Genomic DNA, 24,052 nt, shown 5'->3' with positions numbered 1-24,052 from the left:
AAGGTGATGATTTGTATTCATTATAGGAACAAATCATAAATTTTTGAGTAATTTGTATTTTTTGTAAGTACATATACACACCAGAGCCTTTTATTGTAATCCCACTTCAACCACCCACCCTTCTTAGTCCCTGATCCTATAACCGAAAATCAGTGACTTTGGGTTATTGGTGATTTTTGGCTATCGTCATGTTTTCGGAATGGAACCCCCATCAATAACCGGGGACTGCCTTAGCTGTTTTTGCCTCTCTACTGCATGTTAGTAAATCAGGCATTGCTTTTTTGATAAATATTGAATAAGTTATTGACAAAATCTAAGGTCCTCAGAAGCGCAAGTTTGATTTTGGAACTTTTAATTGTTTCTTTGATTGCTATTTTTTTTCCAATAACCAGAAAGTGTTATGGTCATTTTGATCAATAGTCAGTAGGTAATTGTGTTTCTTTATAGCTCTCAATAGCTTTGCATTTTATAAAGTATATCCATTCCATGTAGAGGTTTATATTATTATAGAATTTTTTTTTCTTTTGCAAATCCTGGAAAATTCAAAAGGGTTTTTCTTTTGTTGCGTAAATGATTATAGTGTATGTTAAAGGATGCTGATGTAGTTTTCTTGTATCTTGAGTTTCAAGAGAAGTTGCATGGGTAGTAATAATCATTCATTTATTTAACATAAATAATTTTCACTTTCATTGGATTTATTTGATTATGTTCTGTCAATGATAATAAGGTTCATTGATTTAAAGTATAGGATTAATGAAGTGACAATGTCGGATGTTGCAATGAAAATGAAAATAGGTGGCAAATAGGTTTGCATATACCTAAATGTTTATCTAGATTCAAGGTACTAATACTAATTTTGACATGTACTTTTACCATTTAACTTAAATATTAAGAAATATATTTTACTTGAATAGAAATGGATATCTATGAATAGGTTTGGTTTTAAATACATCCTGTTCTGTTTTGTGTTAACCAAAAGCAAAGTTTGTATTCAATGGAAACATGTCCTTGGGATTTGTTTTATTATTCAGTGATGATTAATTTTTAAATTTACAGTAAGATTAAAATTGTAACAAGAAGTGTGGTGCATAATAAAAGAGTATGGTTGCTGTCTAGATTGGCAAATTTGTTAGTGTAAATTGTAGAATGAAAATGTAATTTCCCCCAAAATCTAAATTTTTATGTATTAAAACTACATTTATTACTTTAAATCTGAAAAATTTTCTGTTCCTGATAAAAGTACCTTTTAAGTTTTATTTTAAGTGGTTTTTGTTTAATTTGTTTTAAAAGTTAAGTTTCATTGATAAGTAATTTGCATTGTACCTGATGTTTCAATTGGGTTTAGTGTCAGTATTGGTGATTTTTCTTTAAATTATGGTGTATTGCTGGTTAATCAGTGATTTACCCTTCCCAATTTCATGTGTTTGACCTGGACTCTCATTCAGTGAACCCCCTCCCTCTTTTGCACTCTAGTGTTTTGTTTACTTAAGGTATAGATATTTGAGCTAATGGGATGTACATACTTGAATTAGATCTATTGCTTAACAGGGTGAAGAATTTAAGCTATATATCTGACTGATGTCTGAGTCATTGATGGGGGAAACTATGTTGTTTATATTACCTGTGCTTTCTTTGGCATTCAGGGATATTTACACTCCACTGTTCCTTGTTTTGCATCATGGTGGGTCTTGCAGGGTTGATTAATGCTGATTAATGAAGAATGTCATGCCTACTGTGTGAGGGACTTGTGCAAGTAGCTTTCTTACTGTAGGGCACTTGAATACTCTGATAAATCTTTTTAACAGTCCTGTATCAGCTTGGCTGTATTTTGCAACACAGTACTTGAATAACAGTTCATGTTGTAGTGTTTGGTGTTAATGGCTTGAACATTGGAGGAATTCATGTGTAGGTCAGTAACCAAAGTGTACATGTAAATTTAACTCTTGAATAAACAGATTGTGTTAAGAGTCGTGACACCGAAATGCTTTTGCCCTGCTGAATGCTGTTCTTGAGATCTGCTTCTAACATGATGAGTGCTTCCTAATAACCTTGCAAAGATGGTGTTTAACAATCAGTGTGGATGTGGATTTTGTGGTATATGATAATGACAGCAAATTCCTTACAAGTTCAGGTGACAAATGTTGAAGTTGGAAATTTGATTTGACAAGGATACAATTACACACACCAGATACAAGAGGATTAAGTAATCATGTCTTTGGAAGATAGTGAGTGAAAGTGAAGAAATGTTGTTGTATCCTGTTATTTCAACATTCTAATTTGAATAAATTTATGTAAGATTGAGATCTAAACTGGTTGAGCATCTCATTGCTGTACATTATTCTGAATAAATGAGAAATTGGGACTTGCTCATTAGGCTAAGCTGTCTGAATCTTGTGTTTGAGTCTTTTCAAATGACGAGTCATTCTGAATTAGATTGGAGGGCATGGGCATTCTTCCTAATAGGCAAGGGAGTGTAGTCGTGGGAGGTGTAGCTGCAATGTCCCCCCAAGACCCCCTGCAGAGCCCAGAGTCATTGGTGACATCCCAGGAGTTTGTCACCGCTGAATTCTACATTGATGAGTCGATGCCCTCCAGCTATACAGAGAGCAATGCCACGAGTGGTACCACTGCATCCAGTTCCCGCCACCTGCCCCCTTTGGTTAAAACTCATCATGTCATTACTGCCGAGTTACAGAAACAGCTTGAGGACAAGAACAGTGCCATTTCTGTGCTACAGGTAAGACCTATGGTTATCATAAAAACTTAGGGGAAATTTTTACTAGAAATTGTAGCTGCAGACTTGTGTGTTTACACAAACCAAACCATGATTTTTCATAGCTTAAATGTATAATAATTGTTTAACAGCCTGTATTAGAGGTGCATTACTCATTTAGTATGGTAATTACTTGCATTGAAGTGGACATGTCGTCTAAAAGTAATAAACTAAAGGCTAAACAGAGAGTCAACCGGAATTTTTCAGTTAAGAGGTAATCATTGGAATGGTGAAATTGGTGGTGTTGATGGTAGACAGAACTCCAATTTAATGAAAGTGTCGGCATTTCTTGGAAGATGTTTATTGTTTGGTTAGCAGATTATTTGACATGGATGGAGGTAGCCCTTGCTATTTCAAGTACAGTATTCAGCACCCTACTGGGTTTATCAACTGTCATTAGTTATTGTTTTATTGCCACCATTGTACCTCTTACACCATTTTCATATAATAGTAAAATACTCTCTTTCCCATCACCTGTTAATCCTAGTCCTAATCTTGGCTCTCTTACACCTGTACTCGATGCTGTTGCCAACCTAGAAGCAAGAGTAGATAAAAAAATTTTTGAACATGCTTCAAGCAATAGACAAATTAGGAGTGTCTGTTAAAACCCTAATGAACAAGGTAAGTGGTGGAGAGTGCCAATGCTAGTGTTGTGGAGGAGGTGGCTCTTCATCCCACTGATTCTCCTAGGCAAAGGTCCCCGTCAAACTCCCCAGAACCTGGGAGGGGGCATACTGGTATCCCAAGGGAGGTCAGTGGGGTCTGCCACAAGCAGTTGCCCCCTCAGGCGATCCTGTTAATAAATCCTAGGTTGCAACAGAACCCCATTGGAAAGGCGTCTCTAAGGAAGTACGTCTTTCTTCTAGTTCATCCAGCTCTGGGGAGTCTTCTCCCAGGCGCCAGTGGGGCTTCATTGACGAGTCCCGTCCATTGAAAAGGAGGGCTCGTAAGGTGTCTCGTCCAGTCCCCTGCAAAAAGGCTAATCCTTTTCAAGAGGAACAACCTTTATGTAGTTTTTGGGACTCTCCAGAGAGATTCTCTGAGAAGATTTCATGCAAGTTTCTGTCCTTGTCAAGAAAGTCTTTTCCTGGTAGACTTTCGTAGATCACAAGCAGGAAAGGCTCAGAGCATTCTGTGGCACCAGATCCATGTCCTCCTGTACCTTCCACGGGTGTTGGGAAGTGTAAAATTCCTGTGATCTCACCTGTTCATACTTCTTAAGCAGAAGAACAGCTAGTGTGTCCACCAGTCTCACCTGCAGTTCACAGGTGTTGGGAAGTGTAAAATTCCTGTGATCTCATCGACACCTGTTCATACTTCTTACGTAGAAGAACAGCTAGTGTGTTCACCAGTCTCACCTGCAGTTCACGAAACTTCTTGGGCACAGGAGCCACGTCTGGAGTATGAGCCCCCATCAGCACAGAAGATACCTACAGCACTAGAACCTATGATAATTCAAGAGCCCACCAGCTCCCAAGCGCCCATTGGCAACACTGTTTTCCAGATCCTCTGAACTAGCCCCTATTTTCACTTTAGGCATTCTAAAGAAGAGAGAACTTTGGTGCTCTTTCATCTCCAAAGGAGTATCTCACACTCAAAAGTCCACTTTGCTTTATTCTTCTCTGGACAAAAAGCACCTTTTCCCAGAGGATACGGTAGTTCAAGTTTCCTTGGAATTGCAGAACAAGGCAACACAAGATCTTCTGGCATAATCCACTAAGCGTACTGGAGAGACTATTCCCAGTGCATGTCCTTCCCCAGCCATGCGCGGTCAACCCTTTCCGGGCAGGGGATTTGCTAGATATTTCCTTAGACCAAGGGGCAGAGTACGCTTCACCCCAAGATCTATCACAAAGTCCACAACCAAATGCTCCACTAGAAAATAATGTATCAGTCCTTCATGCACCCGTAGGAGCAAGACTCAGACAGTTTTGGAGAAACTGGGAAGCAAGAGGGGCAGAATCTTGGATCATAGAGGTATTAACCCTTAAACACCTAAGGGGTATAATAAAAATCGTCTCCCATATGCCTAGGGGGTCTCGGAGTGAGCGCCGAAGCGGTAAAAATATTTTTTTCAAATAATCACAGCGCGCTTAGTTTTCAAGATTAAGAGTTCATTTTTGGCTCCTTTTTTTGTCATTGCCTGAAGTTTAGTATGCAACCATCAGAAATGAAAAAAATATCATTATCATATATAAATAATGCAATATATGATAGCGCAAAAACAAAATTTCATATATAATTGTATTCAAATTGCTCTGTGAGCAAAATGGTTAAAGCTAACGAGTTAATTTTTTTTGTATTGTACACTAAATTGCAATCATTTTGGTATATAACACATTGTAAAACAATCAAAGGAACACAGAGAAAATATTATCACAAAATGATGCCTGAATTCATAACGTGCGGATGTAAAAAAATGTTTTCTTTCAAAAATTCACCATAAATCTAAATATTGTTCTAGAGACTTCCAATTTGTTTCAAAATGAAGATAAATGATTGAATATTACTATACTGTAAGAGTTTTAGCTTAAAATTTCATTTTTTGACCATTTCTGAAGAGTTAAAGTTGACTGAATGTCAAATTTTTTTATATATTTTTTTATATGCAAATATTTCAAAAGTGAGAAAAGCTACAACCTTCAATTATTTTTTTTTGTATTCTATATAAAATTTCGCACATTTTCATATATAAAACTCTATGAAACACCTAATATGAAACTGAGCAAATATTCTGAGAATGCGACATACGGATTTCGGAGATTTGCGGCGGAGAATCCGCGAGCAACGGGAAGGAAAGTTTTTTTTAAATTCACCATAAATCTAAATATTTTGCTAGAGACTTCAAATTTATTTCAAAATGAAGATAAATGACTGAATATTACTAGACTGTAAGAGTTTTAGCTTACAGTTGCGTTTTTCGACCATTTTGGTAGAGTCAAAGTTGACCGAACGTTGTTTTTTTTCTATTTATCATGATGTATATGCAAATATTTAAAAAATGAGAAAAGCTACAACCTTCAATTATTTTTAGTTGTATTCTACATGAAATTGCACACATTTTCATATATAAAACTTTATGTAACAGCTAATTTAAAATGGTGCAAACATTACGACAATCGCACACATGATTTTTTCGGAAGAGTTACCGCTCGGACGTAAGGAAAATGTTTATTTTTTTTTTTTATATAAATTCACCATAAATCGAAATATTGTGCTAGAGACTTCCAATTTGTTGCAAAATGAAGGTAAATGATTGAATATTACTAGAATATAAGAGTTTTAGCTTACAAGTGCGTTTTTCGACCATTTCGGTAGAGTCAAAGTTGACCGAAGGTTGAAATTTTGGCACATCATTATTTACATGAAAATATTTCAAAACTGACAAAAGCTAAAACCATGGGTTGTTTTTAGTTGTATTGTGCATGAAATTGCGCACATTTCCATGTATAAAACTTTATGTAATGGTTAATTTAAAATGGTGCAAACATTACGACAATTGCACGTATGATTTTTTCGGAAGAGTTACGGCGCGGACGTAAGGAAAAAGTTTTTTTCATAAATTCACCATAAATCAAAATAATGTGCTAGAGACTTCCAATTTGTTGCAAAATTAAGGTAAATGATTGAATATTACTAAAATAAAAGAGTTTTAGCTTACAATTGCGTTTTTCGACCATTTCGGTAGTTAAAGTTGACCGAAGGTTGAAATTTTGGCACTTATCGTTATTTATAAGAAAATATTTCAAAACTGATAAGCTACAATCATGAGTATTTTATTGTTGTATTCTACATGAAAATGCTCATTTTCATATATCATACTCCATGTAACGGCTAATTTAAAATGGTGCAAAAATTATGTCATAGTGACGAAATAATTTCCGAGATGTGTCACTGATACTTTTTAGTGCGATAAGAAAGAAATTTGCGCTTGCGCGCCTGCGTAACGATTGTAAACAAAACAACACCTTGATCCGTGAACTCCCAGCATCGCCCAAGGCGCGTGATTCAAAAGTTTTCGGCTGGTAGGCCTATAAGTATTTTTCCGCGAATTTAAAAAAAAACTTTTCTATGTCGACGTAAATTACGTCCGGTCGGCACCCAAAAGATAATTTATCTCGACGTAAAATACGTCCAATAGGCGTTTAAGAGTTAAGTGGAGGCTATGATATTCCATTTAAGAGCATGCCACCATTATCAAACTCTCATAGTTTTGAGAGCCTACTCGGAAGATTCGGAGAGATTCATTGCCCTTTCGAGAGAGGTTTCGTCCCTCTTGCAGAAAAAAGCAATAGAGTTAGTAGAAGAACCACTAACCCCAGGATTTTACAATTGTCTATTTGCTGGTATAGTCACTTCCAGTCAAATGAAGAACTGCAGGTAACACAGAACAGAGTGAACCAAGCTGTACAGCCTTAGTATGAATAGGTAAGAACCTTGTTGAGTCACCAACACCAGATCTGACCCACAATTGCTGGAGACCATTGGCTTGAAGGGTGGAGAAATTATTAAAAGGAGGATGATGACATCACTGTCTGGTGAATGTATTACAACGTGGCCAGTGTTGTACTTGTGGGAGTTTGCAACATGCAGAGCAATTCTTTCATCAGTTTCCTCCATATGGGAATGAAGTTCAGACATTTCCACTATTCTTTCATTGATTGTTGTAGACTTGCCTGGTTTATCATGTTTGATTTCACTAGCCACCACTTGCTGTGCATTTGTCAGAGAAACAGCTACTGCCTCATGTAACAGGACTTCCAGCATCAGCTTGCTCTTTGAAGATCCCCAGAACATGTTCATATCCACTGTAAGAGGTGTGTCCAAGAACTTCACTTAGTTCTATTGGACCTTGTGTTGATAGTCGTTTCCTTTCCCAGTCTTTGATGGAGTGAAGATTGTAGGAGTCAAAAATGAGCCCTTGGAATTGGTGAATCTGATTTTTGAATGACCTAAGTGAATCTCTTGGACCCAAAATTATATGTTTAGACACTGGGGCCATCATTCTAGGTAAATTAGAGCATGAGGTACAGGGAAAACTCAATTTTTATCAGATGCAATTGTGCAGAAAATTTCATTCAAATGTGTTATTTTGTACATGAACTTCCCTGCCAGATATATACTTAGCTATAGTCTCTGACGTTCCCGACAGAATTTCAAATCTCGCGGCACACGCGACAGGTAGGTCAGGTGGTCTACCTTACCCGCCGCTGGGTGGCGGGTGTATGAACCAATCTATCTCTCCAGCCAGATTTTTTTCTGTCGCTGAAGCGATAACAACTGTTGTCGTTTCATTCCAATAGATTCTTCATTTCTCGCTTGCCCGGAAATTGATTTGGACTTTTTGGTGACGTATTCGCTCTATTTTGGCTTGGCATACGCTGATTGTGGACCGTTATTGACTTTGCGCTGGATTTTCCTGTAGAATGTCTGATTTTGATTCTGTTTCCAAAACTCCGGTTTTGTTTAGAGTATGTTTGACTGATGGATGTAAGGTGAAGTTACCGAAAGCTGCGGTTGACCCTCACACTATCTGTGTTAAATGTAGGGGGAATGAATGTTCGTTTAGTAACCCGTGTCAAGAGTGTGAGGTTTTGAACGAAGATGAATATAAGGCTCTTTCTTCTTATATTAGGAAACTTGAAAGGGATAGGGTACGTAAAGCTTCTTCCAGGAGTTCGAGCAGGTCGAGAATGAGTGAGAATGAAACTAACATTAATGTAGTTTTAGAACCTTCCTCCCAGGTCTCAGCTCCTGCTCCCCGCACCGAAGCCGTAGATTCGTCTTCGGAGGCGGCGGCCTCAAAAGCTTCCTTGTGTTCTAAGGAAGACAAGACTCTTCGTACTGATCAAGGTAAGAGTGTCAGTGATGATAAGTGCAGTGTACCCAGTGATGTGGAGGGTGCGTCTGACCGGCTCCTTAGTGCCTCCAGGCCTAGACCTCTTCCAGACTCCCAGTTCCAGTAGAGGAGGAAAGTCGAAAGCCGCAGGAGGGCTAGGGAGAGCCCCACTGGTCAGGCGTCCCCCTCCCCTCGGCAGATCCTGAAGTTCGCTCCCAGGCTGCCTTGGATCGTAAGAAGAAGGATATTCTTCGTCAGTGTTTTTCGTCGTCCTCTTCTCCTTCACCGAAGCGTGGTTGGAGCTCTAAGGAGGCGTCACGCCCGTTGAAGAGGGCTGCGGAGGCTCCCTTCAGTACGTTAGCGTCCAGCCCAGAAGACTTTTCTGATGTAGCTTCCTTGCAAGCAAAGAAGCCTAGGAGATCCTGTGATCGCCCTCCTTCTCCCGCTCCTCGCGCTGAACTTGCTTCGGAAGAAGATCCTGGGGACTCACCTACTCGAGTGCTAGCGGGCCTACAAGCTCAGATCACAGCCTTGGCGGACTCCTTGGCATCGAGATCACGTAGAAGGAAGGATTTGTCTCTCCCTATCAAGAGATCGAGGCGCTTTTCGTCGGAAGATCGCTCTCCTTGTAATCGGCGATCTCCTTCTTTTGAGGATACTTCTACACATCGTAGTATTTCACGAGAGGAACACCACTCCCGTGGCTCCCTCTCGGAGGTGTCGAGGCGCCATTCGTCGGATAGGCGCTCATTGGACTATGAAGATATTTCCACAGATCGGATTCCTGCCTCAGGTAGACGCTCCGCCCCTTCTGTTTCTCCTTCTTCTAGAGTTCGTGCAAGTAGAGAGAGTCGCTCAGGTCATAGAAGACTTATTTCGTCGTCTCCGTCTCGTCTTTCTTCTCCTCGCCTTCTCAGAGAACCTAGGGAATGCCCTTCTGAAAGTAGGCGCGCTTCTCCTTCTGACTACTGTCGTCGGACGTCGGATACCGTGACTTGTAGGCGCTCATCGCATGGAATTCGCTCCTCCCCTGTAAGACATCAAGAGTCTAGTAGGAGCCCTGCGCCTGGTAGGCGTCCTTGTTTTAGTAGCTGTTCTCCTGGAGAAAGGCGCCTTGATCCTCGTTTGCTTCGTTCTCCTAGTAGGCGCTCTTCGTTCTCGAGGCTCCCTACTCCTGATCGGTCCCCTCTTGCTAGAAGTCAAGAACGCCTCAAGCGCCCTGCTTCTGTTAGGCGCTTGGAGCCTTACAGACATTCTCCCTTTGGTAAGGACCAAGATCTCGTCGAACGCCCTGTTCCGTTTAAGCGCTCGGAGCATAGCAGCCGCTCTCCACTTCGTAAGCATCAAGAGCCTCTCAAGTGCCCTGCTCCTGATAGGCGCCCTATTTTTAGCAACGTTTCGCCGCTTGGTAGGCGCCAGGATTCCCCTAAGCGCCCTGTGACAGATAGGCGCTCGGCGCCTAGTAGCCGCTCTCCTCACGATCGGCACCAGGATTTTAGTAGGCGCTCTCCCTCTCGTAATCTCCCTAGGGATAGACGTGGTCTTTCTAGGGAAGGGAGTCCTTCCTCTTTTGCTGTTAAGAGTTTGTCTTCGTTTAGGAAGGAATGCGAGATGAAACAAGAATTTTCGGATAAGCGTCCTTCTATTACGACTCGTCGTTCTCCTGTACGCCACTCTCCTTTGGAATCTTCTCCTCATTCAAGACGTTTGTCTCCTTCATCGCACTGTACCCCAGCTAGGAAATCATCTAAGGATTCTCATAAGGATCTTCATCCTTGTTCTCCTCATCCTCGTTCTCCTCTTCAAGAAGACCAGGAATCCTCTGAGGAAGAAGCTAATCCATCGGCAGCAGTTTCTTCGTACAAGAAGCTCACAGAGCTTCTCCTTCAGGAGTTCGGAGAGTCTTTGAGCCCTACTGCTCCTCCTTCTCCACACTCGTTGTTCTCCACAGCAAAAGCAACGAAAGGATCTTTGTGTGTGAGAATGAAACCGACTCTTTCTATGAAGAAAGCGCTCAAGAGTTTCGGTTCATGGATGCGTACTAAAGAAGAAGCGGGAAAACTATGTTTGCCTTCCCTCCGTCGAAGCTTTCAGGACGGACAGGATTTTGGTATGAGACAGGAGAACCCTGGGACTGGGCCTTCCGTCTTCAGCTGACGCAGATTTTTCGGCACTAGTAGACGCCACTAGAAAGAAGATCAGCTTTGAATTCGGCCAAAACTAAAACTACGTGGGCAATGAATGAAATAGATCACATTCTAAAAGGCATTTTTAGAGTCTTGGAAGTTTTCAACTTTCTCGATTGGTCCCTCGGAGTCCTAGCCAAGAAAACTCAAGGACCGGACACGTTTTCTCCGGAGGATTTGAATTGTGTCTTATCCTGTATGGATAAATCGGTGAGGGATGGGGCTAGCGAAATAGCTTCACTGTTTGGGGCAGGGGTCTTGAAGAAAAGATCAGTATTTTGCTCATTTTTAACAAAGTCTGTCTCACATGCACAGAGATCGTCTTTGCTTTTTGCCCCTCTCTCTACGCAGCTGTTTCCTAAACACCTGGTTCAAGACATTTCGAAGGCTCTCTCTGCCAAAGCTACGCAGGACCTTCTAGCGCAGTCTGCAAGGAAGCCGCGCCCTACCTTCCAGACTAAGACGAAGAAAGCGAAGCCGACCTCTCAGGAACCCTTTTGAGGGGCTTCTACCTCTAGATCCTCTTTGTTCAGAGGTCGGAAACCAAATAGAAGAGGGAGGACTTTTACGAAGTCAATCAAACCTCCCAAGTAAGACTCAAGTCCTTCAGACAACTGTAGGCGCCAGGCTTTTACAGTTTGCAGAAGTCTGGGCCCAGAAAGACGCAGATGCCTGGACCCTGTCAATTTTGAGGAAGGGCTACCTCATCCCGTTCTCTTCGAGGCCTCCCTTGACGAATACCCCGAGGGAGTTGACGGCCAGATACAGGGACCCCATCATGAATCAAGCCCTCCGACTAGCGGTAGATCAGATGCTGGAAAAGGAGGCGATCGAACTAGTGGCAGATCATCTTTCGGCAGGCTTTTACAACCGCCTGTTCCTAGTTCCGAAATCCTCAGGGGGATGGAGACCGGTGTTGGACGTAAGCGCCCTGAACTTCTTCATCGAAAAGAAGAAGTTCACGGTGGAGACCACTGCCTCGGTGTTAGCAGCACTCCGTCCAGGGGACTGGATGGTGTCCTTGGACTTACAGGACGCTTACTTCCATGTACCAATCCATCCTTCCTCGAGGAAGTTTCTAAGATTCATGATGGGGGGGAAGAATCTTCCAATTCAGGGCCCTGTGTTTTGGCCTCTCGACGGCCCCCCAAGTCTTTACGGCCATCATGAGGAATGTAGCACAATGACTTCACCTAGAAGGGGTGAGGATTTCGCTCTACCTCGATGATTGGCTTATAAGGGCCAATTCCAGAGATCGTTGTCTGAAGGACTTGAAGAAAACCCTGGATTTGACTTATTCCTTAGGACTTCTGGTCAATCTGCAGAAGTCAAGTCTGATTCCCGCTCAAGAGTGCGTTTATCTGGGGATCCAGATGAACTCTCTGAGTTTTCGGGCTTTTCCGTCATAGGAGAGGATAGCCCGGGGACTCGAAAAAGTAACAACCTTCTTAGGGAAAGAAGTATGCACAGTGAGGGAGTGGATGAGTCTGCTGGGGACGCTCTCCTCACTGGAGCAATTTGTTTCCCTAGGAAGGTTGCACCTGAGACCGCTCCAATTCTTTCTTCATCGGAATTGGAGTCGTCCTTCTCAGGATTTGAAGTTCTCCCTGTCAATTTCTCATCAAATCAAGGAGTTAGCATGGTGGGCAGATCCCAACAAGTTCTCGCAGGGACTGTCTCTTCAATCCCAGAACCCCAACCTGGTGTTGTTCTCCGATGCGTCGGAAACAGGTTGGGGGCGACTCTGGGAACCAAGGAGGTGTCAGGAACCTGGGTGGGGGACCAGTCTTCCTGGCACATCAACAGGAAAGAACTAATAGCCGTGTGGCTTGCTCTGAAGGAGTTCGAGTTAGATGTGACAGGAGCAGTTTTGCAAATAAACTCGGACAACACCACGGCTCTGGCATACATCAGGAAAACAGGGGGGGGACGCATTCCTTCTCTCTGTACGACAAACAGAAAGAGATCTTCTTCTGTGGACAGAAGAAAGGGGGATAAAACTTCTCACCAGATTCGTACAAGGGAGAAAGGAATGTAAGGGCAGATCTCCTCAGCAGGAAAGATCAGGTCCTTCCCACAGAGTGGACTCTGCACCAAGATGTTTGCCAGAGCCTTTGGAAGTTGTGGGGCAGGCCTCTCTTAGACCTGTTTGCAACTTCAAAGAACAAAAGACTGGATCTTTATTGCTCGTCCATCTCGGATCCAGGAGCAATAGGGATAGACGCTCTCCTACTCGATTGGAAAGGACTCGACGTATACGCCTTTCCCCCCTTCAAGATTCTGGGGTTGACTTTAAAAAAGTTTGCAGAGTCAGATTCCGCCGAGGGACGGACTTTGATTAGATCCCTCCCTTTTGGCCAGCACAAGATTGGTTCACAGAGGTGCTGGAATGGCTGGTGGATTTTCCAAGATCGCTTCCTCTAAGGAGCGATCTACTCAGACAGCCCCACTTCGACAGGTACCACAAAAACCTCCCCGCTCTCAGTCTGACTGGCTTCAGACTGTCCAGAAACTGGTCAGAGCGAAAGGCTTTTCGTCAGCAGCTGCTAAGGCAATCGCTAGAGCGAGGAGGTCTTCCACCTTACGAGTGTACCAGTCGAAGTGGGATGTCTTCAGAAGATGGTGCAAGAGGAATTAACGTTTCCTCTTCCAGTACCTCTGTGAATCAAATTGCAGACTTTTTATTCTCAAGACAAGAATGTGGCTTAGTCGTTTCGACGATTAAAGGCTATCGTAGTATGTTGGCGAATGTCTTCAGGCACAGGGGCCTCAACTTATCGGAAGATAAGGACCTTCAGGACCTTATTAGGTCTTTTGATACAACGAAAGTGCAGTCTCCTAAGACAACTAGCTGGAATTTGGATGTAGTCCTTCAATTCCTTGGGTCCTCTAGGTTTGAACCCCCTAATTCAGCCTCATTCAGAGACCTTACTAGGAAGACTGTTTTTGATGGCTCTAGCTTCCGCCAGAAGAGTGAGTGAGCTTCAGGCGATTGATGGTAATGTGGGTTTTAAGGAGGACTCTCTCATTTGCTCTTTCCTTCCTGGTTTTCTTGCGAAGAATGAAAACCCATCAAGTCCATGGCCCAAGAACTTCGAGATTCGTGGGTTATCTTCTTTGGTAGGAGAAGAACCCGAGAGAACTCTTTGCCCAGTGAGAATGGTAAAATACTACCTTAGAAGAAAAGAGCAACTGAAAGCCAACCGAGAGGTCCTGTGGTGTTCAGTAAAAGACCCTACTCGTCCATTGTCGAAGAACGCATTGTCCTTCTTCTTGAACACGAAGTAAGAGCCATAGCAACTTCTCTTGCTTTCAACAAGAATATGTCCGTGCGAAATCTGATGGAGACAACGTTCTGGAGATGTCAGTCAGTGTTCGCGAACCACTACTTACGTGATGTGAGAATCACTTACGAAAAATGCTTCGCCTTGGGCCCGTACGTATCTGCGGATTCGGTGCTGGGGCAGGGAGCTGGAACTCATCCTGTTTAGTAGTATAAATTTTTCCCCTTGTATTTGTTGTTGTTGGTTGCCTTAAAGAGGATGCATGAAGGCATCTCTTTAGGTCGTAATACTAATCTTTAGTAGTTTGGTTAGGTGGTCTGATGAGTGTGGCTCCTTGCAGTAGTAGTGGTTAGGACCTGTTAAGATAGGGACGAACTCCCTTTAACTGGATCCGACTTGGATTCTACCACACAAAGGGATCATATATCCCAGTGGTAGATCCGAGAGTCTTTCAGCATCAGGTCACGTCCTAGCTGTAGCTCTCCAGGCAACGCAGACTCAGAGACAGTATCGATGAAGTCTTCTGCCTGAACAGGTAAGAACCAAGGTTATTTATATCCTACAACATCAGTTGTTTCTTATCTCTCTTTATTACTTTAGCTGTCTCTTAACCCTCCACCAAGGGTGCCCATCAGCTAAGTACTATCTGGCAGGGAAGTTCATGTACAAAAATGATATTGTTAAACTACAATAAAGTTTTGTACATACTTACCTTGCAGATATATACGTCTAATGGCCCACCCAGCCTCCCCTCAGGAGACAGGTGAAAGAAAAAAATCTGGCTGGAGAGATAGATTGGTTCATACACCCGCCACCCAGCGGCGGGTAAGGTAGACCACCGCCTGACTACCTGTCGCGTGTGCCGCGAGATTTGAAATTCTGTCGGGAACGTTGGAGACTATAGCTAAGTATATATCTGCCAGGTAAGTATGTACAAAACTTTATTGTAGTTTAACAATATATCATTTTTCAAATGGCTATTACAAGAGAAGGCCCACCTTCCCAGAAGTCTACCCAAAGTTTTTTTTTAAGCCAAGACCCTATATTTATCAAAACTGAAGAGTAACTCAGCCTCTCTCATGCACACAGACCCCCTTCCAGCCCCCTGACTTAAATGTTGCCACAAAGAGTGTCAACCACTTTTGGTTATTGAGGCCTTGACTCAACAGATAGTAATACAGTCTACTTGTGGATCTCTGACACTATTGATAATCACAGAATACATTTTGTAACAGACTACTGTACATGTGCCTATCATAACAAATGACCTGTTTATACCTATATAAAACTCAATGCCTCCTATGATAACCATTATTGTTATACATGTTAAAGAATAATAAACAATTTTGGATACCATAATTCTTAAACAATATAAATGAAACAAATGGGTTAAAACAGTGTAAATGCATACTGTATGATTATGCCTGCATTGCTAAAAGCACATAAGTCAACTGCTTTCATACATGACAAAGAATAATAGAAAATTATGGTTTCATACATTCAACTTACCTGTCAGATATATCATAGCTATCGACTCCGTCGTCCCCGACAGAAATTCGAATTTCGCGGCACACGCTACAGGTAGGTCAGGTGATCTACCTGCCTGCCGCTGGGAGGCAGGACTAGGAACTATTCCCGTTTTCTAATCAGATTCTCTCTGGCGCTGGAAGGTACATATGTTTGCTTTCCCTCCTGATTTGATTTTCGTGTTTCATCGCCATCGATCTTCTGGGCCGACTTTTACAGGGAAGACTGGATCGGTGGTTTGGCATACGTTTTTAATAACTTTAATAACTTTTAATGATTAACTTCGAAGTTTTCGAAGAATAGAGTATGTGTAACTACCGAGTTTTCGTTAGACAATTACATAGTTTGCAAGAAAGGGAAATATAAATATTTATTCATTGATGAAGTGTAATAAATGTTAGAATTTGATTGAGGAAAATAAGGTAACTTCCTATTTGAGGAAGTCAGAAAACATAGAACTAGATATGCTTTCTTTAGAAGCTTTAATAGCCCTCGTTCTGACAAGCAGTTAGAATATTAACAGTACTAGTAGTGTTGTTCCTCATCACCTTCTTACTTCACAGAAACTACAAATTCATTTGCAATTTGAAGATAAAGGAATGTAGCTCAAGATACGAGCTATTATAAGGTAAGAAGTGATTATAGTGTTCCCCATTGCATTAGAGGGTGCGTCTGATCGGCTCTGTCTCGCTCCCAGGCCTAGACCTCTTCCAAGCTCCCTGGCCCGGAGGAGAAGGAATGTCGAAAGCCGTACGAGGTTATGGAGAACCCCCACCGTTCAGGCGTCCCCTCGGCAGGTTCTGTAGAACGTCCCAGACTGCCAGGGATAGCCATTGGAAAGGCATCCTAATTCAATGTCCCCTTTTTATTATCGTCTTGACGAATAAGGAGTAAAACATTCAACGGCGTAGATTAAATGAAGATGCAAGATAATCTCGTCTGGCTATCGGAACCTCAGAAGAGACGGAGAAAGGTTGCGGTAGAGGCATTGCCCTATCCGGGTTCGTCCCCCCGTACAGTTGGACGGGGGGGGCTCTATCCCATGGGGGTTTGAAATAGTTATTTCAATAAATTCCCTCATCGTACATGTATATGAAAATATATCTATTCTGAGAAGATCGAATTAGATATTAAAGGATATTTGTTGATCGAATGAATTATAGGATCTCGTTTAGTGATTACACATATATATAATTTTTAAGCTTCTAGCTCCTTGGGCATGAAGCTCCGGTAACGAGGCTCAATGCGCCTAAAGCGTCTGAAACAAGGCGCAAAAGCGTCTGAACGAGGCGCAAAGGTCTGAAACGAGGCGCAAAGCGCCTGAAGCACGATGAACCAGATCTTCATCGGAAATGGAAGTCCTTCTCATTAAGAAGAAAGGGAGGGCTATGTCGAAAATGGAAGTATTGTCGAATTCTAAAACAAGAACAAATATACAAGAGATCGGAACCTTCCGCACACAAACCTTCCGCACAAGCGGAACCTTCCAGAAGGCGGAAGATTCCAGATTCAAATAACCTTCCAGACGTACAGAACTTTCCAGGCGAGGATCGCCTTTCAGATGCTCGGAACTTTCCAACAAGAAACGTTCCAAGGGCGATACGTCTTCTAGGATCAGGAGTATTCTGATCACGATACTCCTCCCAGGCGCCAGGAGTATTCGGAACGCGATACTCCTGCCAAGCACCAGGAGTATTCCGACGAGCACGATACTCCTCCCAGGCGCCAGGAGTATTCGGAACGTGATACTCCTACCAGGCGCCAGGAGTCCAGGAGTATTCTAGGCAAGATACTCCTGCTTAGCGCCAGACACTTTCTCCTACAAGAAGAGCCTGACAACCGCCGAGAGTCCTCCAGACGAAGGGTGAAAGACATTCAAGGCTTTTCCTGATAGGGACGGGAGTTGTCGCGCAGGCGGCCGTTGCCCTTGTCAGGATCGTCTTATTGCAATAAAGGCTAGAGCAAGTTCGGTTTTTCCAGGCAGGGACTCAAAATGTAGCACAGGCTGCCGTAGCCCTTGTCAGGTTAGAGTCGATACTGCGAATAGCCCTTCACCTTTCGAAAGGAAGGGCTCTCCTTCGGTTGCTCAATCTTGCCCCATATTGAGGAATGGAAGATAGAGCAGAATTGTGAGAATTAGTTCAGATTAGTAAGAGGATATTAAAATCATCCTCCGTCTAAAATAGATTGCAACCAACCATTTACAGAAGAGGGGCAATCGTTTGGAAGTTGAACAATATTCGTACGAGCTCTCATTCATGATTAGAGGCTCTTCCAGATAAGAAAGGCGTAAAATACGGACTTATCTCCAAGATAATAAAAGCTGGAGAGATTCTTCCTTGCGATCCTCGGTTGTCATTTGCAATATCTTTCGACTAATACTCATTCGGGATTATTGACGAAATGAACGAAGAGAGTAAGATTTCTATTCTTTCTCTGCATGTCAGAAAGGAAAGATGTCGTAGAAGGCTTGCTGTATATGTCTACTGAATGACAAGTCATAATACGCATACCATAGTTGCCTTTCTGGTTCGCTACGGAATTGTCTATATCCTTAAAGGATTTACTAGTAAAGACTTCGCTTAAAAGGTTTATTACGACAATACCTATTCAGCCTCGGTATGTTTAACAAAGGTTGTTTGCCTAAAATTTGCATTATTGAGAGTTTTCTAGACTCGAGAATAATTTTATTATATCCATTCATTGAAAGGAGTAACTGGCAACTCAGAATGAAGGCAGCCAGGCAGTGAACGACACGGCTGTAATTGTGAGCCAATCTAGTACCATCCGGTTCTCGGTCGTGAACGGTTGGTTACATCTTTCTCTCCTAAAGGATCGAATGCTTCACCGTATATTCCCATACAATCAGGGACTTAACCACGAATTGAGGGAAATTTTTTAGGCAAACATGAATAACCATCGTATTCGTTTTGCTAAGGATATCTCTCTGCCTCGGCGAGGAAAGAATGTAGTAGAAAATTCACCTTAAGATAACGATACGCTTAAGCCTTATCAGCACACCGTGGTTTAATTACAGCGCTCCTACTATCCTTACAAGAGTTTCCTAGTGAATGCTGTTACCACAATGTGATAGGATTATAAAGAATTTTAATTCAAATTCGGCAGAGCACGATTTAAAACATTCATTGGAAAGAGTTGTCAGACCCTGCGGAAAATATTCACAGATATCTTCGCAAGGCAGAAGATGAACGACCTTCTTATAGATTGCTTCCTTTTCCTCGAAACAAGAGAGGTAGCAAGATACGCCATCTTTAAATTTTAAGAGGGGAATAAACTTTAGTTTTTCCCCCAGTTGTATATATTCTTAACACATATTAAAATAAATGGGCATCTAAGGAAGAAGATGAATGCATCATTTTGGCAATAAAAGGTTGGATTCACAGAAGTCACGTTCTTCTTTCAGCATGTGTCGGAAGGTTTTTCTAAGAGATTTGATCGGAATCTATTATAAATATTGGACCTGAAAAACCTATTCACTCTGAGTCTGTCTGCGTGCAGACTGACCAGAAGTAAATATGAATGAGAGGATTTTTCAAGGGAAGCTTGATAATTCCTTTAAATATGTGAAAGACATAGAGTTGCTGCAGATCGTGCTAGATAGAAAGGGGAAACTGTCCTCGTTCCGATACCTCTGTGAACTACATAAGGATTTTCTTCCCTTTCAGAGGAAGAATCACCTTGGTAATTTATGCTATCAATGAACACAGTGAAAAGATATATTCTGTCTAGACAAAGAATATTAGAGATAGTAGAGAATTAAGATCTTCGGGATCTTATACAATACCTCTATACGATAAGATTAAGAGATCTTATACTTAGAATGGGATCCTAATTTGGGCCTCAGATTCCGTGGTCCGACAAGATGGAACTGCTCCTAATCAAAAATGTTTTCTCTTGGGTCCTAACGATCAAGAGGACAAGAAATTTTGGGCTTTAGAATCTGGAATCAAATTCTATGACGACTCGGCAATGGGTTCTGGCCAGCAATAGTAGGTTTGGCAAGAGAACTAAAGCCTTTTATTCCTGGGATCAACGCTGTTAGATAGAGGTTTCGTTGTCCGGGTATGTAGTGACATTGTCATCTACAGAAGAAGAAAAGGTTTTAAACGTTTACTGACAGAGTCTTTGGAACGCGAGAAGGGCTCAAACTACTTCCCAAAAGGTTCAGAGAGATACATTTAAGAGCTAGAAATCAACCAATTTCAGCTCAGAATCTCTTTAAAGTCCAAGCTCCTTCCCTTCCTTCGGGCAAGGATAGGGAAGTTTCTGCAAACGAGAAAAACAAAATCAAAACATGTAGGAGGAGAACTCGTTAGCAAACGGAAGTATGCAATAATGATCCTCCTCGGAGGAAGACTTGTCTCTTTGGAATTTTGAGATTTCCTATTGTCTACGGGATGGAGCGGACTAAATTGTGATGAATGTGCAGGAGCAATTAGCGTCTTTGGTAGGAGTACTTTCTAAAGATCCTACTCGTAAAAAAGGATGATAGACTTCTGATTAAGAGATCCAAATACCGATCTCCTGTCGGGGCCCGACGAACCCTACAGGGGAGTTGTCGCACAAGCGGCCATCTCTGGGGGGAGCGATGCGTTAGGCAGGCGAGACGGGGGAAAGGAAGTAACTCCTGCCAAGCGTCTGGCGCCAACTAGGAGCCAGGCGCCAAGTAGCGCAAAGAGCCTGACTTTACTATAGATCGTTCTAGGCCAAGATCTTCATCCAAGCAACAAGAGCCAACTGGAGAAGAGAGAACTCCTGATAGGAGTATAGCGCCCGCTAAGCGCAATATACTTGCCATTCGAAAGGCCATTCCATGAGCGATACTCCGACCAAGTCACAGGAGTATTCGGAACTAGATGCGCCTTCCATAGGTCAGGAGTATTCGGGAAGAGATACTCCTGCCAGGCGCCTTGAGTACTCTGACCTCGATACTCCTCCCAGGAGTCAGGAGTATTCTAGACTTTTTACTCCTACCAGGTCGCCAGGAGTATTCGAAGCGCGATGTGCCTACCAAGCGCCAGGAGTATTCTGAGCTTAATACTCCTAACAGACGCCAGGAGTATTCGGAACGCGATACTCCTGTCAAGCACCAGGAGTATTCCGATGAGCACGCTACTCCTCCCAGGCGCCAGGAGTATTCGGAACGTGATACTCCTACCAGGCGCCAGGAGTATTCCGATCACGATGCTCCTCCTAGGAAAGCGATACTTCTGCCAGGCGCCAGGAGTATTCCGAGCACGATACTCCTCCCATGGCGCCAGGATATTCGGAGAGCGATACTCCTGCCAGTCGCCAGGAGTATTCAGAGGACAGGAGTATTCCGATCGCGATACTCCTCCCAGGCGCCAGGAGTATTCGGAGCGCGATACTCCTGCCAGGCGCCAGGAGTATTCTGAGCTTAATACTCCTACCAGGCGCCAGGAGTATTCGAAGCGCGATACTCCTGCCAGGCGCCAGGAGTATTCGGAGAGCGATACTCCTGCCAGTCGCCAGGAGTATTCCAGAAGGCGAGGAGTATTCGATAGCGATACTTGCCTGCCCATGCGCCAAGGAAGTATCCGTAAGCGCGATACTCCTCCCAGGCGCCAGGAGTTTCGGATTCGCGATACTCCTGCCAGGCGCCAGATATTCTGAGCTTAATACTCCTAACAGGCGCCAGGAGTATTCGAAGCGCGATACTCCTGCCAGGTGCCAGAGTATTCGAAGCGCGATACTCCTGCCAAGCGCCAGGAGTATTCGAAGCGCGATACTCCTGCCAGGCGCCAGGAGTATTCGAAGCGCGATACTCCTGCCAGGCGCCAGGAGTATGCTGAGCTTAATACTCCTAACGGCGCCAGGAGTATTTGGAGCAAGATGCGCCTTCCAGACGGCAGGAGTATTCGAAGAGTTTTACGACTGTCAGGCGCCAGGAGTATTCTAAACAGGATATCTCGCGCCAGCCAGGCGCAAGCCAGGCGTTAGGCTTCATCCAGATGAGATCCAGTTCAAAGAAAGTCCTAGTCTTCTTTGAAACAATGGTGATCTCTAAAGCATTTACTAAGTGACTTGGTGATACCTTCAAACAGCTGAGAATTTAAAAAGCTCTAAAGTGCGAGCTTTTGCAAATTCTTGTTCTTTTCGTAACAATATGTCAGGAAGACATATTAGCTTTAACATATAGGAGATGCAATTATGGGTTGACTACTCATTACACGAAGGACTTCAAGTTAACCTACGAGAGATTCTTCTCTCTTGGTTTGATACGTATCAGCGGATACGTTGCTGGGATAAGGAGCCGACACTGATCCTTTAATATGAGTTGAATTTATTTTAACTCAATGATTTTTATTGGAGGTTTGAAAGGAGTTTGGGGGATAACTCTCTTTCAATTTAGCGCGAACCCTCATGTTAGGAACAGGTGATCGGGATCGGTGTTGCGCTCCTTAAATAAGTGCGTGTTGTCATATAAGCGGATGTCTCCCATTGACAAACGCCAGTTAGGATTCTGTCGAGTAAGTGGAAGAGACCCCATCGACAGATCCACAAGAACTCTTGGCCACAGATCACTATCTCGCTAAGGCTCTTGAGATGAAGCAGACTCCTATGCAATAGCTAGGAAGTCATCCTTCGTCTAGAAACACAGAGGAACTAAGGTCTATAAATACCTACAACATATGTTACCTGTCTAGTCAGTAACTAGCTGTCTCTTGCCCTCCACCAAAGGGTGTCAATCAGCTATGTATATATCTGACAGGTAAGTTGAATGTATGAAAATGATATTGTTATGATACATAAAGTTTCATACATACTTACCTGGCAGATATATACAATTAAAGACCCACCCAGCCTCCCCGCAGGAGACAGGTGGAAGAGAGAATCTGATTAGAAAACGGGAATAGTTCCTAGTCCTGCCTCCAGCGGCAGGCTGGTAGATCACCTGACCTACCTGTAGCGTGTGCGCGAAATTCGAATTTCTGTCGGGGACGACGGAGTCGATAGCTATGTATATATCTGCCAGGTAAGTATGTATGAAACTTTATTGTATCATAACAATATCATATTTTTCCCATGGCCACCATGGGTAAGTGGCTAGTGGCTATACGGTTTATTTGTATGAAGAAATTAATGAACTTTGAAAAAATATTTTAGATAATACAGTGTGGTGCAAAATAACAACAAACCTTTATAGCTTGTTCTTAGGCATTAATTCATCAATGATTAAAACGTGTTCAAAACTCAAATAACAACAAGCAGCGCTGTTGCCTCACACTGTGATCCTGAGGTGTTTATAAGTACTGCAGTTTCTCTTTTTTTTTTGTCAGTAGTTGAATTAGCAAAGCTCTATCAGATGATAGCTAGAATATCTGAAATTCATACTTATCTGGATAGAAATAAGAATGATAGGTCAAACAGCAGAATAATGGAAGTAGCTATTTAATAGGTGATGTTAAGTGATATTACCTTGCAGTTGAATGATTGATGACTAGTCTGCCATCACATTGCCCTTACAGAATATAATAAAAATCATGCAGCACATTAAACATGAGAATGTGACTATTCTTTGCCGACAGGAACATTCAGCATGTGCCAGTCTGAGTGGTGTCTGAGTTTTTTATAAAGAAAACATAATGGTTTATTTAACCCTTAATGGACGGGGTAAAAAATCAATAGTATACTGCACCCCAGGCCAGGGAAACTTAGAGGTTGGCCAATTTAAGAAAAAAACACTTTTAATGTAAAGAGGAAGGTATGCAAATTCACATGGTATAAGAAAAAAATTTTTAAAAAATTTTCCCTTCCGTCCGCGGGAAGTTTGAAATTACTCTTTACCATCCCTTGTAGGGCCTCTTTTATAAGATAATCTTAAAACATAATATCAAAACTGATAAGAAATAAAATCAGTAACAAATTCTGAGCATATTTGTTGTAAAATATTTATGTAAATTTACCGGGAACAAAGATGCAGTAACTTTTTGGGTTTTATACATGTCTTTGCTTATATTTCTTTGCATTGTTCTTTGTAAAATTACATTTATAACCGACACTATCATTAAAGATTAAGAACTAAAACCAACAGCAATCCCTTGGTATATTTTATGAGTAAATTTATGAAAAGAGATCATGTGAGAGAGAAAGGCAGTATATCCTCCCTGGAAGTAAGATCACGACTAAGCTCACGAGCTGCCTGCTTCTTGATTTAAGCCAGTCTAAAACTTGCTATTAGTGGATTTATGGGCTTTAGAAGTAATGGCACCTCTTTCCCGCCAGATTCCCCCAAATATAGTCAGTCACCATGGGTGACTCCGTCATCCACCCAAAATCTGTTATTGCTACTCGTGAGCATGTTCGTCCGTTACGGGTTAATAAGAAAAGTATGACTCCATGTTCATTATAAAAAATTATTGCTTACTTTTAAATCTTATGTTTTCAACATAAGAATTTT

The 24,052-nt window shown here is 42.4% G+C and overlaps 1 protein-coding gene across 1 annotated transcript in view; it reads left to right on the top strand.

The window, feature by feature from the left end:
• LOC135221176 (rootletin-like) overlaps window positions 1-24,052 on the top strand; it is a 364,024-nt gene that overhangs the window by 8,548 nt on the left and 331,424 nt on the right. The window contains exon 6 of the mRNA XM_064259000.1: window positions 2,434-2,737. Coding sequence (XP_064115070.1) covers window positions 2,434-2,737 — 304 coding nt within the window. The remainder of the gene's footprint in view (window positions 1-2,433; window positions 2,738-24,052) is intronic.

The sequence above is a fragment of the Macrobrachium nipponense genome, chromosome 2 (assembly GCF_015104395.2).
Source record: "Macrobrachium nipponense isolate FS-2020 chromosome 2, ASM1510439v2, whole genome shotgun sequence".
Classification (NCBI taxonomy): Eukaryota; Metazoa; Arthropoda; class Malacostraca; order Decapoda; family Palaemonidae; genus Macrobrachium; species Macrobrachium nipponense.
Note: the sequence above shows the minus strand (reverse complement) of the source record. Positions and strands in the feature narration are given on the sequence as shown.